This window comes from Cryptotermes secundus, unplaced genomic scaffold (genome assembly GCF_002891405.2).
Source record: "Cryptotermes secundus unplaced genomic scaffold, Csec_1.0 scaffold234, whole genome shotgun sequence".
In the NCBI taxonomy this organism is placed as follows: domain Eukaryota; kingdom Metazoa; phylum Arthropoda; class Insecta; order Blattodea; family Kalotermitidae; genus Cryptotermes; species Cryptotermes secundus.
In genome coordinates this window covers 1,027,772-1,044,037 of record NW_019725843.1, presented here as the reverse complement: position 1 = coordinate 1,044,037, position 16,266 = coordinate 1,027,772, and the positions used below count along the sequence as shown (strand labels likewise).

Here is a 16,266-nt window from a genome sequence, read left to right as displayed (position 1 = left end):
GGGATCTTGTAGAAGTTGCATGGCTTTCTGAAATGGATTCATAAGTGATGATGTCTTGAGTCACTCCAGGAGCTCGTTATTATATCACCCTTCTAAACCCTCCCACCCCTATGTTTTCTTTGGGAAGAAGTGGGTGTGAACACTAAAGCAAGAAAAATCTTAAACGAAAGAAGTGTAACACTGAAATTATTGATGTGGGATGATTGCAATTGAATGTTACATGAGGGAAAACGTTAAATTGAGGAATATTGAAGATGGTTCCACTGTAGTACATTATGCAAGTTTTTGGTGTTGCTGAGAATACACTGAACACCGGGTTATATACTAACCCCAGTCTGAATCAGTGTCCTTTGAAGTGACAATATCCTGTCAGTAATTCTGTCATAAATAATACTGCAAAGAGCCATGGAAGAAGCAGCTTTTCATATGTTTCTACCCAGCAGTTCACTTCCATTGTTTGAGCTTCTTTATATTCCTCCATTTTCTAACATCACATATAAGAACTCTTATTTAATAAGATAAATGCTGGTTAAGGTCCCTAAATTAGTTTTCAGATCGTCCCTTTACCAATGAATCAGTCACTTTTATTGCTGCGTACTCCTGAAAGGTCCTGCACTTGCATCAGTTGCACTCTGATACGAGTAATGGTGTCTGTTTTACAGTTTTGCAAATTCAAACATGGACCAGATATCAGAATAATGTGCTTCTGTTTCAGTTCTCATATTACTCTTACCAGTAATGAAAGATATGATCATTCAAGAAACTTCACCATCTTCAGCCACTATTAGATTTTGGAATTAGAGTATCTGTCATGTAAGAAAAACACTGAAGGGTATGATCTTCCCAGTTGTAACACTATGCAATTTTCTGAGGTCCACCATTGTTTCAAAGCAACACTGAAGTCATGGCATTACAACCCAGAAAACTTTATTCTTTGAAGTCAGTGCTGTGAGAATCTCAAGTCCAAGAAATAAGTTACTATGAAATGTTTGTACCATTACAGGATAGCTGTCAAAAGCTCCAGAAGGAAGAAGAAGCAGACAAAGTGTACTCTGTTTTGGACCTGTTCAAGAGCCCTCATCTTCGAAATACAACACTTCTCCTCATTGTCATTTGGTATGTTTCTAGTCAAGCTAAGCCTCAAAGCATTTTCATATTACCAGATAAATTTATTCTTCTGTAACATTAATTACTTACACTTAATTTATCAGTACATTTTGCCGCCATGCATTGCAGCCAGTGCATCACAACTTGACTGAATAATGGATTCATATTTATACACCCACATGTTTCAGCCCATAGAACATTCGATGTTAATGTGTAAGATTTGACAGTGATACTGTCATTTAATTTTAGCCTCTTCTGGTCCACTATAAACTTTACAAGCTGCAGTCACATTCTGACAAATTTCTAAAACATGTCTAATATAAGATATTGGAACATCACATAAAATGGTGTAGCAGTAATGTGCTAGAATGAATCTGAGAGGTGCTTAGTTCGAATCTTGACTGGGAAAACATCTATCCTGACTGAGATTTTTATCATTTTCTTCAGTCTCTGACATATGTCATCCACCTTGATTTGATCATTCTAATAATATATGGCATAAATTTACTTCATATATGATAAACATTATGGACAGTATTTTTAATACACAGAGTCCTGGAATCATCATTTTGAAGTTCTTAATGCTTGTTATTCAGACTCCAGATATTCCATTATAATCATATTTGAGCACTACAAAAGTTTTTTAATCATACATGGTCGAATATCTTTGTTATAAGAAGTTTCTTAGGTTACTACATTTTTATGATTACACAGAATGGAAATATGAACACAAATTAACTGTTATAAGGGCTTCATCAATCCAGAGCTCAATCTGTAGCTCTTATGATTACATCTCAGTTCATTTACTTTTTACTTATTTACTAATGTTGTCAGTAGCTCAGAGTGTATGGTATTGAATGATAGTAGGATTGGTGAAGAATTTATTGGGAAGGTTGTGGAAGGAATTGGCTATGGCTTAATTTGAGGCACTACCCTAGAATTTTCTGGCAGGGACTATGGAAAACCCTGAAAAACTTGAGTCAGGTTAGTTGGTGTCTCAGCTGAGTTTTGAACCAGACACCATCAAAATACTGCTTGAGCCAAACTAGGTGAACATTTCAGACCAGTTGATGTCTCTTTCTATGGAACTTATGTATCTAACTCCATGGAGCTGGGTCCTTCTTGTGAAACTGCCCATCAATCAGTGCTCATGAATTTCCTAATATTTTTTTAATCCTGAAGGTTATTTACTGTATTCACATGAGCCTCCACTGGTCCCTATTCTGAGCCATGTTAATCCAGTCCATTATTACATCTTATTTCTCTAGGATTGATTTGAATATTACCCTCCCACCTGTCTAGTTCTTCCTAGTGGTCTCTTTCTGCCTTGCTTTCCCACCAAAATCCTACACGCATTCCTCTTCTTCCCAATCCATGCTGTATGTCCTACCCATCTCATCCTCCTTGGTTTGAATATTCTAATCATATTCAGAGAAGAGTGAAATTTATAAAGCTCCTTATTATGAATTCATAAATAGGAGACAATCCAATTGTATTTATGTGGCATGTATAAATTTCTACAGGATGGCAATTTCACTTTGTTTCGATGGCCATGTACGGAATGTTGGTAGTCTGGGCCTAGACTTGTTTGTGACATTCACAGTGGCAAGTGCCACAGAACTGCCAGCTGATACTGTGCTAACCATGGTACTAGACAAGTGGGGTCGTCGATGGCTGGCCTGTGGGTCTATGGTGATGAGTGGAATTTTCAGTCTGTTAGCAACAGCTGTTCCAACTGGTAAGCATTTCATAATCTACAGAACTGTTTTCTCTTTGCTCATTTAGCTTATAGATGTCTAACTCATTGTTTCTCTATAAGAAGAGGGCCCACTACCTGGCCCTCATTTTATAGGAAAAAGAATTTGTCGGGCCATGATCTGACAAAGGTTTGGAACCACTGATTTAACTGGTTTAATTTTTCTGTATTTCTCATTAAGTCTAGAAGGGTAAATCAAGCCACTGATCTTAGGAACATCAGCTCAGCTGATCCAACCTTTCTCCCATCTGACTAACACTGTCTAGTGTTATTCAATATTGGCACCTTGTCAAATTTTAGCTATATGGTATTTTTAGCATTTCTAGTCTATTTTCCTTATTAAAGAAATAACAGCTATTATTAATCATAAACTGGAAGGACACAAATATACATGGAGTCACAGAACAAAACAGAAAGATGAATTCAACTGAAGAAAGAACAAGCCAGAGGGCCCAAACCTTGAAGCAACAGAAGATGGTCTAGAATATTACATCTTCTCTCCTCCTTATTTCAGTTCCTCTGTTATATGGCTCGAATACTTGACAAAATTTCTGTTAGTGTCCAGTGTCTTATATTTCCAAAAATGTTTAAAATATTGTCACGTGTTTTGGGTGTATAACGCGACAAATAACTTCATGCCTTATTGGATATAGCAAATTTTATTTCACACTCGCTCATACAATCATACAGTTTACAATCTCATAGCTACTGCTATCTGCAGTATTACAATTACTAAACTGCATACTCTTCCCTGGCCAACTCATAACTAACTGCTGCCTTGAGAACTGTCTTCGGCGGCTGTGTAGTTCCCTTATAAACCCTCAGCCGGACAATGGGAAAACAGTTACGGAATAGGCACCACTGTTATCTGACGCCCTGTTTGCCTATTACGTAATGGGTACCACTGTTATTTCCGTCGTCTCTCGCAACCACTGTTTACCCGCTTTGCTTAGCAACCGGTGTTTACTTGCTTTGCATAGCGACCAGCGTGCTGGGACTCGGCTCACTTCGGCTCTGCTCGGCACGTCACGGCTGGCGGGGAGGGAGGGGCATCATCCATAGCGCAACACGTCACAATATGTATTATGCCACATTCTAGCCTGCCTTATTTGAGCCAATACATTTTAAATTTTATCATTCTGTGGCCTTCTTTACTTCATTTCCTGTTTTTCTGTTACAATTTTGTATATTCCTGTCCTTATGTCTCTAGACTGTGTGGGGCTGTCGATTTTAAATTTTCGTGCGGTAAATATAATTCTGTTCTTATCTCCATTTTCATTTTCATGTCCTCATCTTTTTGTGGTGTAATATTTCAATCCAAGCAACATGAATTTTAGTTCCATGGAGGATGAAGTAGCACTAAAGCAGGTTACTCTCCCACTCTTATGTTTTCTCCTGCTAAGTCAACATTCCACCATTGCTCCCTACTCATCCATCACTGTCCCCTGAAGTGTGCAATAACCCTGACCAGGCAGCACATTATCACATTCCTGATCTTTAAGTTGGGACTTCCTCTCTATGACCTGGAACTTGGATTGCACAGAATTGTTTTCTTTATACCTGTTAGGTCTGCTTGAAGTTGTGAATAATTTGCTCCAAATTTGTGGAAGCTTTTCAGATGTTTTGTACAATGATATTAAGGCAAGCAGGCCTCTTAAGTCTGGTAGAGCCCACTGATGATATGGAGGAATATACTGCTCATTTCTTGCTTGTGTTACTCTTTGGCCCTGAAGACGGAGGTGATACATTCACTGAAAACGTTGGTGGGAATCTACTGAACTATTACAACCCCAAAGATCATACTCTTCATTGTCACAGATGTGGTAACTTCAAAGGAGAGAATTTCTCTACAATGAAACATGTTTTGTCTAACTTGCAGGAGCACCATCAGCTGCCCTTGCTATCATGGGTCGCTTCAGTGTGAACATCTCTTACAACATTGGGCTTCAGTATGCAGCTGAAGTGTTGCCAACTGTGGTGAGGGCACAAGGTGTTGCTCTTATCCACATTATGGGCTATGTAGCCAGCATATTGGCTCCATTTGTTGTCTACCTGGTAAGCTATGAAAATGTCTACACTCAAGTTCATTGCACTGTGGGTACAGACATCTTGCTCAGAACATGTGATGGAGAGAAGTCTTTGGAAGCTTAGGGATAGAAAAGTATTAAAATGGATGTTTTTTTTTAATGCTAGTGGGGCGGGATTAAGTCCCTTGTACTGCAGCCACTTCTGGCCTATTGGACCAGCCCCAGATGATAGGTGAGGGTGATTGTGGAGCAGTTGGTGGAATGAAGATTGGCAGGGGAAACTAACATACTTGGAGAAAACCTGCCCCAGTGCCACTTTGTCCACCACAAATCCCACTTGACCAGACCCAGGATCGATCCCGGGCCACTGCGATGGGAAGTCGGTGCTTGAGCTATGGTGCGCCACTGCAAGTTAAGTTATAGAACGTAAGGATGTGGACTGGGTTTATCTTGCTCAGGACAGATTCCAGTGGCGGGGGTAATGAACCTTCAGGTTTTGTATAAAGTGGAGTATTTTTTGCCTAGCTTAACACTTATTATTTTCACAAGACTGACTCTGATCTGTGGTGTTGCTTAATCAGCAAACCTAACATTGGTTTTACAGTTAATTCTGGCACTACTGAGGTGAGGGAAAGTCTACTAACAGATTCTGCTCTACTGTCCTTACATTACATCCAAGCAGAGATAGAAAAAAACTGTGATTCCATGTTTGAATTTTAGTTCATAATGAGAACTCCTGCTACTTATAATTTCATTGTTGCTACAGACTTATTTATCACTGCAATCTGAGGTGTGCACTTGCCCTGATCAGATAGCACATTATCATGTCTTTGGTCTTTAATGAGAACCAAATGCCACATGAATACAAAGATGAGTTATAACACAATAAGGAAACTGAAAAAGAAAACATGTGGATTAGATTATCTGCTGATTATTGCTATTTCTTATTCTTGTTAAGATATTTCCTCTGCTGTTGGTTTCATTTGTGAAAAAGCTTGCTTGTTCCTCTCATGCCTGTCTTCCCACAGATATTCATCTTCTGTACCACCCTATTAATTTTTCTGTTCCCAGTGTCTTTTCTTCATATTAGAACTTCAATTTCCTTTTCTTCTTGTTCATTCTGTTACATTTCCACAAACTTTCACATTCAATTTTTGTGTTAAAACCAACAAAGTTATTTCTTTTTAGTTTAATTTATAATTATCCATTCAATCATTTGGTCTATTTCGATACTTTCTCCCTGCAGTCTCCCCTCAACTGGATGCTACCACATTTCTTCTGGGGTGAAACCAGAAAATTTGCTTACAAACTTACATTTAGGTTGCTTAAGACCAATATTACTACTCACCCTAGAGGACTCAGGATAGAATATAAAAAAACTTTTATTTTTTATCACTAACATTTAGTATATTTCTTTACTTCCCCCCCAATTTTTTTTTTGGGGGGGGGGGAGCTGGCTGGCTGGCTTAAATTTCTCACAAAACTTATGTTTATTCATTTTACCAAGTGGAAGCATTTGCAATGCAGAAGGGATACACACTGCATAAAGATTAGAATAAATATTTTTGTGCCATACCTATTTAACTTAACTCCTTACTGAGAAGTGAACAGCTGCTCAGCTCGTCAAGAAATTCATTGTTCTTTACGAAACCCAAAGGTTCATTCCTACATTCACCACCACCAAATCTTCAATAGCAATATCAGCCTGAAGAGAACTAAACTCAGGTAGTGATATTCACTCTGATGTAGTCTTGTTGGCAAAGACCAACATGCTTCCTTCATCTTCAGGGTTAAAGTATGTAGGTTGCAGAATGTTCATGTTGTAGTATATAAAATGTAAAAGGACACCCGTTGAGTTCTCCAAGCATATAATTGAACAATTCAGCAGGTCTTGTCACTGTATGAGTACTAAGAGTGAAAGGGTTTATATTGGCTGATTGTGTGCAGGCTAACATCAGCCCAATACTTCCACTGTTGGTGTTGGGAACTCTTGGAGTTGTTGGGGGGCTCTTGGCCCTCTTTCTTCCAGAAACATTGGACAAAGAATTACCACAAACCCTGCAGGATGGAGAAAACTTTGGCAAAGGCCAGAAATTCTTGGACTTCCCCTGCTGTACTAAGTGAGTTGCATTTTGCTTACATTTAACTCTGAGCAAACTGACTTGATATATACAGACCTTCTCTAGTCATCATCATAATGCTCTAGAACTGACTGTACTTGAGAAGTAATAATGCTCTAAACTTTCTTCTTCTACTTTCTCTGTCTTCCTCAAGTGGATACTGGTTTGTTGCGTCATGTAAGTAGAGCATGCACATTATCTTACTTTATGCAGGTGTTCTGAAAACTGTGTCTTGACAGATGGTCACAGTGGTTAATAATACTGAGCAAACTGGCTCATGCAGTACAGCTATGGAAAATGCTGTTTTGATTTCAGAAGAGACACTGATTATCCCGAGGGAGGTTTCTCATGGTGTTCCTCATTGCTGCCATGTGAATTCCACGATGGTGCCTTGAAACAAGCCATGACTGGTTCCTCTCTAATCCTTCAAATTTAACCAAATTGCATCATTATCTCATATAATTTGATGCTAAATAACTAATGATGTTGATAACTTCAGTTAATAATGACTACAGTCAGTAATTCTTAATTCTCTTGTTAGTTACCTTCATTTTGTTTGTATATATAAATCATACTGAAAGTGTTTTGTAGCTTTATATATGCATATACAAAGTATGCCTCCGAAATTATGGAGTATTATTCTTTTAGAAATTATAGAACATGGCTGTAAAATTCATAATACAGAATATAAATTTGTCCTTACAGAAACTTGTGACAAATATTAAAACTCCTTCAAATAGAAAATAACAGCCAATTCACACAAAATATTCAGATGGTATAACATTATTGATGTAGGAAATAGCTGTAAGCATGATTTCTGTTCCCATTTCATTTTAAATTATACAGTGTATTAACCTTATTTAAAATGTCTGGATAGAGGCCCTCAAGCAGCACAACTTCTTGGACAAAAAAGTTGAATTTATTGCAATTGTGGACTGAAAAAAAAATCCATAGGAACACATCTCCTCTTACAACATGGGAGTCAATGGAAAAATAAAGATTAAGATTGCCAAATTTCATGATGGACACATTTGCAAGAACTTATCCTTTCCATAACATAGTGCTGTGCACGCACGCACACACCTGTTCAGTCTTCAGCTTTAAATTAGTTACGTGCTGAATATTATGTTACTATTTGTACATGAGAGAAATGTATCTTTTGTAGGACTGTAAATGAAGCAGACTCGACGGAAATGAGGAGCAACTTTCAGAGAAGCAATTCGCAGGTGGGTAGGGCATCCCTCAGGGCATCTGTGAGAGGAGAAATGTACCGATCCAGCATGCTCCAGAGATCACTTAGGTCCAGGAGATCAATGAAACAATCCGACGAAACGCAAGCTGCCAACATTGTCTGAAGACAGTTCATACCAAACAGACTGCATTTTATCAGGGCATCAATAGTGTAAAGAGGCCAAAGTATCTGAATTACTAGAAGTCTACCATAGACGGAAATTTTGGTGAGAGCATTTTTACTCTTCTCAATGTTCTTTCAAGTCATTATGCCAAGAACATTTTAATCGGGTGATAAGAGTTTTGCTACCTATGAAAGTAAGCAACTCTTTCATCTCAAAACATTTATACACAATAGTTCCTAAATTATAAATATGCTTTGTTACAATTTGGATACTTGAATTGTAAAAAAATCATCTGGTAGCTTCCTACTAACAATTTAAGTATTTCTATTCATATTATAAACTATTATTTATTGATGTATTTATACACTGACTTTTAGGTAAATCAAAACTGAATGAAATTAATGAATTATTTCTCCTTTTCTTTTTAACCACAGCCAGAAAAAGTTTGTTATGACTGAACTGTACACTGTACTGGCTTCTTACATATTGTAACCTGGAGTTTGGATGCTATTTTAGGTAGAGGCAAGAGCTTTCTCTCTTCTCCACAGTGTCAAGACTGGCTCTAGATCCCACCCAGCCTATCTGGTGGGTATTGGGGACTCTTTCCCTGAGGGTAAAGTGGCCAGAGAGTGAAGCTGACTAATCCCTTTCATATTGTGGTGAGATTAAGAATGCATGGAGCTACTGTGCCACTCCCACATGACTTCATGCTTCATTAAGCCAAGCGACTGTACCTTTACTTTACGTATTTAACTTAGTTGCCATATGTACAAGAAATACAATGGCTTGAATAAGTTAGAATATCCATGTAATTTTGTTGGCTTCAATAATCCTTTCCAGTTTGTGGTTTTTTGGGCTATGGCACTGTGTAGCCTTGTAAGTGATTAATAGCATTTTGAAGGAACCTGCAGCATTCACCTTCAGGGTACTGTAAATCACTGGTAACCACATGTGACCATACAATGTCAAAACTCAGAAGATCATAACCCAAGTTCTCTCTACTATGAAAACCTCAGATCTTCAGTAATCATTTATTTAGTTCAAGGGTCTGGAAAACTTTTAACAAATTCTATATTCTGCAAATAAATCTTGAAGAATGGGAAACGAACAAATCTCAAATTTGTTACACAGAATATAAAATGAACTGCTTGAATTACTAATTGAAGCCGAAATGTGATGAACTAGTCACAAGGTACATTCATATTCAAAGTTATTCCTGTACGTTATCTCCAAGTCGCATCAGCTCCATTCATTGTTATGATAAACCCACTCCTTCATCCTATTATATTCCCATTTTTGTTTGAATAGAATGCTTTTTGCTGCCTGATGTATGTTACATAGACATACTGTGGAGAGGTAAGGCCCAGTGTTAGTTCCCACAATAATGATAATAAAATAACAGAAGGCTTCATAAATATACACAAACAAAATGTGTACACTTCTGACTATGTCCAACATGTCATTCATTCATTTGTTAACCTCTGTCCAAAATTATTTCCTAGTTATGGTCTTCAGCAGGATTAATCCTTCAAAACCCCACAACCTTATGTTCATAAAATTTAAAAAGTAAAAGAAAGATTAATCAGGGCCTCTAATACTGGAATTTTAATTAGTTATTGTTTTACTACTACCACCACTACTATTATTACTGACATGTCAGCAAAGCTGTGATAATGTTTCATTGCAGTTACTACAGACAACAAGGCTTGGGGATGAGTTCCTATTTGCAGATTGTGATACACTGTAAATACTTTTTATCTAAATATGTGATATGAGTTTATGCTTTAGTTGTTGTTAGGGTATTTTTATATAAAGTATAATGTGTATTATTTTTATACAATATTTAAATATAGACCTACAGGGTAATCCTACATTTGAACCAAAAAATGTAGATCTGAATTTCTAATAACTTACACCATTAAGTTCATACTGTTGTTTTGAATCGTTATAGATACTGTTTAGATGGTTGGAAAACTAAGATACTCTGGATGCTGTGAAGAAGGTTATGTGAAATTCTGTTACCTATCTGCCTTGGTTTGGATTCAGTAGGGTCACTCTATGTATAGCAAATAAAATACAACATTTGTTTCAAAATAAGTCTGAGCTCCATTTATTCTGTTACTTCCCTTAATACTGTGTGTGTGTGTGTATATATATATATATATAGGCAAGAAAAACAATCAAATTACAAAACTCTGTAGTTGGTACTTGTGAACTTTATAATGAAGTTTTAAATGAAAATATGTTTTACCTTATTCAGTACCATCAACAGAACTCATTTTTGTTATTTAATATTTACTAATAATCATATACAGTACATATTTAAACCTGTACTGGTCATCTTCACATGGTAAGAAATTTCTGAGACTAGTGTTTATAGGAGAATAACAAGATCCAGACTGCAAAACACCACTAATTTTTCAACACTGCTGCTATAAAAACAAAATAAAATTTTTAGTTCCTATTTCTATCCTAGCTCCACAATTTTAACACTTTTTTTTTAATTTGTCAGCTTCATATTATGCATATCTATATAAGCATACTCTTTATCATATGAATCACAAGGTCACTGTTTTACACATGGTCTACGTGTTTTACACTGGTTTAGAATATATGACTGATGATGTCATGGTAACAAAGGTTACAAGAATGCATTATATTTCAGCTTTACACACCATTTTTTGCAATGGCTATCAAGCGAGTGCAATATGGATGGCAATGTTAATAAAGAAATAGGTGCCCACCTTCCTTGTGACCTGCCCATATAACCAAACTACCACCTCTCTACATTCAGTCAGACCCTGAAGATGGAGAAATTTCATGCTCTCACAACCCAGAAAACACAATCTGGATACCTGTAAAGTACTTTGTCTGGCACATCAGCATGGCATTTGTTAAGAGCTGAAAATGACAACATGAAGGCAAAAAACAAATAATAGAGAAGAATAGGCATTTGTTGGGAAGGAGACCAAGGATTTTAGTGAAGAGAGCCAAGGAGTAACTTGTTAAAGGGATTAACATAAAACAAAACCAGTTTTCCCACAAGAATTATAAATAAGTACAATATGTTGGTACACTCTCCTTTGGTGTTTAAGGTAACTAATGCTGAAAAATAAATGTGTAGGTGACCTGTTCAATACTCAGAACCCTTTTAAATCTGCTTTAGAGGAGTTAGCACACAATTCATAGTACTTGACAGCTATTTAACTGGAGAAAAGAATCTTCTCTGTATCTGAACCAATGCACAGTTTATAATGCTTGACACAAACTTCATTTTGCTATGATGAATAAAGCAGAACCCCCATTTAATGTTGCTTGATTTATGATTTTCTGTCATCAAGCATTCAATTTTAATTAGGCCAAGAGAATTTCTGTGTTAAAGTGTCTGTAACCTTCATTGGACAGATTTAAATCTGCTATTATAGCAATGACAGCCAGCTTTAAACATGGCAGTAAAGGTATTTATATTAAGAAAAATGCAATGCTGTGCCTTATAAACCAGCACATCGCCTGTATGATAAAGGTTAAGTGGGGGTTTCCATGTACCTAAACAATATGAGGAATTCAAATTTCTTACCCTCAAGTGTGACAACGTGCCATGTCAGATGAAAAGCCATAACTGAGAATTGTGGTTGCAATGATGTGCTGGCTTGATCAGTGTACCATTCATCTCAGGAGGTAAGACAAATATGCAACATTAGTGGAGTCGTGACTGGCACAGGGAAAACTGCAATCCACAAGAGAACATGTCGTTCCACACATCCAAATCCGACACGGACTAGCCTATGATGGAACCCGGCTCATCTTCTCAGTCAGAACCATCTCACCACCTGATCTATTACACATATACCTATAATATGAAGCCAAATTGAAATAAATATTCTTATAAAATCATTAGAGAAGCTCATGTTAATGTTAATAATGAGAAACATTGAAAATAGACCATTAAGATAAGATGCAAAGCTCTTACACTGAATGAATGCACTAAAATCTTCTTAGGGACAAGGTGCATCTAAAACTGAGTTTAAAAACCAACACTTGAGTGACCTGGTCTGTCTCCATCATCAGAGGCAATGTGGGGAATGACTGTATGTACCTGACATATTTATCTCACCTTCTTGTCAATCAGAGTGCTCCATACCGATTGAAAAAAACATATATAGTAAATACTTCCCATTTGTGAAGGTTACAATTCCTGCATAATGCAGATGTGGAATTCAAAGATGTTGACACCACAATTCAATGGAAAGCTGTTAGGTTTATAGGATGACAAAACATACAGAGTGAAAAGGTAAATATTTGAGAATATACACAAATATCTGTACATAACATACTATATTAGTAATAATGATATTACAATAATATGGCGAATTTAGTGCAGATCCTTCAGTGAGAAAGACTGAAGAGGTTTGGGGAAGGAAGATATTGAGGGTTTGGTCTGAAAAAAATTTGGTTTTGATCATTTATGTTATCACTGAGGTGGAAAGCTTGCGTACTTGTAAAGGGCAAGGTGGTTCAAATGTGGCATAGGGATACATTAAATTACACGAATTTGTGGATTTTGTGAATGTGGAGGGTTTACTACATATAAGCAATCTATAGTAATTCTCCACATCGTTCCTGGTGTGGAGTCAAAGCAGGTCCCTGAAATGTCACTCTGAAACTCAATTTGGCAAAGATAATTGCCTAAGATTTTAGCGAAATAATTTTTATGCTTCAAATATAAAATTTTGTTACGTAACAGATGCTGATTACAAAGGACAGGTTTTACTATGAACATAAGGACAAAACGAAGGAAAAAAGTATTTATAAAACCATTCCACATGGAAATAATAGGCTTTATTTTAGAATTTCTGAAATTTATGTTGAAACAATGCAAACATTCACAACAAACTAGGGGAGGGTTATGGAGAAAGGTATAATTGGTATGAACAAATATTCATGTGTTATGGAGTTGGGAGAAAATATGGAAAGAGAGGAATGGCACTGAAACATTATAATATGTACAGTATATACTTCATTATTCTTATTCATGTTATTATTAATTACTTAGCTTTATTTACATACATGTACTCATGCTATATATGAGAATACCTGTATGTAAACATGAGTAGATATTTAATATATTACGCATGTAATTTATATTGTAGTGCGTATAGTACAAAAAGTTTTGACATATATATCTATAATATTAAGACTAGTTTTTCTTTCCCACTCACTGAGACAGGTTCAACTGAGATACATCATGCACAAGAACGTACAGATTTGCAGAAATGGGAAATTACCCATCCAGCACTGCAAACTGAACTAAAAAACAGAGAAAATACAGGAGTATGGAGTGGACGTATGGAGGAATCTTCCTAAACATGTGCATTATTTTGGACACTGTCCATTATCTTGAGTGTTTTCTGACAAAAAGTTTTAGAAACTGTTTGTAGAAAGGTTCTTATTACATTGGGCCCATTAATAACAGCTAGTCTGTATCATGATCAATGATGGTTCTAAGCCAACTGTATATACCGTTAACATCAGGTAACATCAACAGGAGATAATGAGAAAAATTTCCAGCAAAGATTATAAAAGAAACTGTAAGAAAACGAAACAGTAATTCTACTTTACATCAGATGATGGAAACAGAACCAGTGACCAAAATGTTCTGTCTGAAAACAACTCAAGGCAATGGATATGTCAAAAATAAGTCAAGTTTATTGCAACATACCATCAGAAACATATAAATATTGAAATGTTCTTATTTTCACCTCTTTAATGACAACATACTGTTGTTGTTTTCCTTTTTTCATCTTTAGACTATGTAACATATGCAAACCTTGTCTCAGTGAGATGCAGAGAAATTAATGAGGGTGAGAATATGGATAAACAGAGCAAAGTTAACAACTGCAACATTCTGGGTAAGAAAATTTAAAGTCTTCAATCACAGGGAGATACAGTAACACTCCTCCCATAGTACAATACTCAAACCCACACTTGTTACAATGCTGAAAGAAAAGTATCGCAGCAACAGTTATATCAAGAGTTCAGGGGGAACATAGTAGAATACACAGCTGCTTGTTTCTCAGTCATGTAGATGTGACTGCACTTTCATTTCCACCATCATAAACATGTGTTACCATATCACATATATGAGGGTCAATAGGATGATCCAGAGTTCTAAACCTGCATCTTCTCATAAACATTCACACTGCATACTCCACATACATACACACACACAAACACACACACTGCACTTCCAGACATACAAACAATTTCAGGACATCAATCACAAAAAGAATTAATCCTCTGTCACTACAAGTTAAAACAGAGAATAAATTAAGCTGCCATGAGAGCTTAGTCCAAGGTAAAAATGGAAGTAGTACCTTGGCATCACTCACACCAAGCAACACAGACAACTCTATCATGTAATGAAACATGATGTCATCCAACACTTGAAGACTCAGACAAGGTTTTGGAACTGTGAAATCGTCCAATCACCCTATTCAAATGACAAAAATAACTGTAATCATAAGGGTGAAATGACAGCCTCATAACAGAAGTGAAACAAAGCTTATACAAATATAATTTAATATATTTATTTATGCTTGAGCATGCAATTAAGAGAGGCAACATTAATGCTCAACCAGTATCAGTGGTATTTACATTATGGATCATGTTTAGAGTTAAATAGGACACGTTATAATAGTTTTGCCACAGACTGTAAAGTTAGAAGAAACTATAATCAACATAATATATGCTCAGCAGATAATCCCAGGCTAAGAACTTATGCAGATTCGCTATTCATTCTAATAAAAAGGTATATTTATCATGAACTTAAATGGAATTTCTGAGACATGATATGCATCAACACAAACCTCATATAATGGTCAGCTCGACTAAATACAGTCAGTTAATGAAAGATATTATGTCTGAACAGTTACACTGTCATGGATAGAGAAATGATTACATACTACCAACACAAAATCTTGGTTCTGCAATAAATGTGGTCATCCAAAAAGGTAATTAAATCAACAGGTGTACTACCAGTGAGTAACTTAGACATATGGTATGATGGCAAGGTTTTCCCTTAAGCATATAAGGATAAATCAGATTTATAAAAGCAGCAAAGCCATTATAATTTCTCAAATTCTTGTGCATATGAATTTAATCTCATTTTGGTATCTTCTTATTTCTTTATTTATGATTTATTAAATGATGCTATCAGCAGCTAAAGCTATACAGCAGTGAATGACAGAATAAATCAACAGGTAACTGCAAATCATCAGGAAGCAGTCATGGTCTTATTTAAGGTACTGTACTGGCATTTACTGGGAGAGGCTCAGGGAACCCATGAGAAATCTCAGCCATGATAGCCAGTATGTAGGATCAAAGGTTCTCACAGCAGTGCTTATGAAGAGTGCTGTCTTCTGTGATATAGCACCATGTGGTCCACTGAAGGTCAACTGAAATTTCTGGGGGAACATATCACCTACATCTTCAGGGTCAAAGAATAAGCTGAGCCAGAAACCAGCATGAAAGCAGGTGGCAAGCAGAACAGCGTCATATCTCAGAAGGATGTCTCAACCAATATTTGAACAAGGCATATACTGAATATAAGTCGGCACTGTTACCCTATGAGCCAACTTCCTTGGTCTTCATTGTGTAATCCACAGAAATGAAACAGCAGACATGACTACCAAAGAAATAAACACAATTCAAACAAAAATTCATATTACTCAGTTACATGACCACGTCAGCTGTGCCATAGCTCAGGCAGTTAGTTGCAAGCTTCCCAGCTGGGAGTTATGTGTGACGAGGGTAACATATTACGGAAATCTGCCAGAATCTTTCATGAACAAAACTGCTATTGCAACTGCTGATTTTGATAATGTAATTGCATTAAATATTAC

At 36.5% G+C, this 16,266-nt stretch overlaps 1 protein-coding gene across 1 annotated transcript in view; it reads left to right on the top strand.

Annotated features, from left to right (window-relative positions):
- Positions 1 to 15,605, top strand: part of LOC111863646 (organic cation transporter protein) — a 61,775-nt gene extending 46,170 nt beyond the window's left edge. Inside the window, exons 6-10 of the mRNA XM_023850142.2 lie at positions 1,004 to 1,116; positions 2,631 to 2,845; positions 4,743 to 4,918; positions 6,838 to 7,010; positions 8,176 to 15,605. Coding sequence (XP_023705910.1) covers positions 1,004 to 1,116; positions 2,631 to 2,845; positions 4,743 to 4,918; positions 6,838 to 7,010; positions 8,176 to 8,365 — 867 coding nt within the window. The 3' untranslated portion in view covers positions 8,366 to 15,605. The remainder of the gene's footprint in view (positions 1 to 1,003; positions 1,117 to 2,630; positions 2,846 to 4,742; positions 4,919 to 6,837; positions 7,011 to 8,175) is intronic.
- The last annotated feature ends 661 nt before the right edge of the window (positions 15,606 to 16,266 follow it).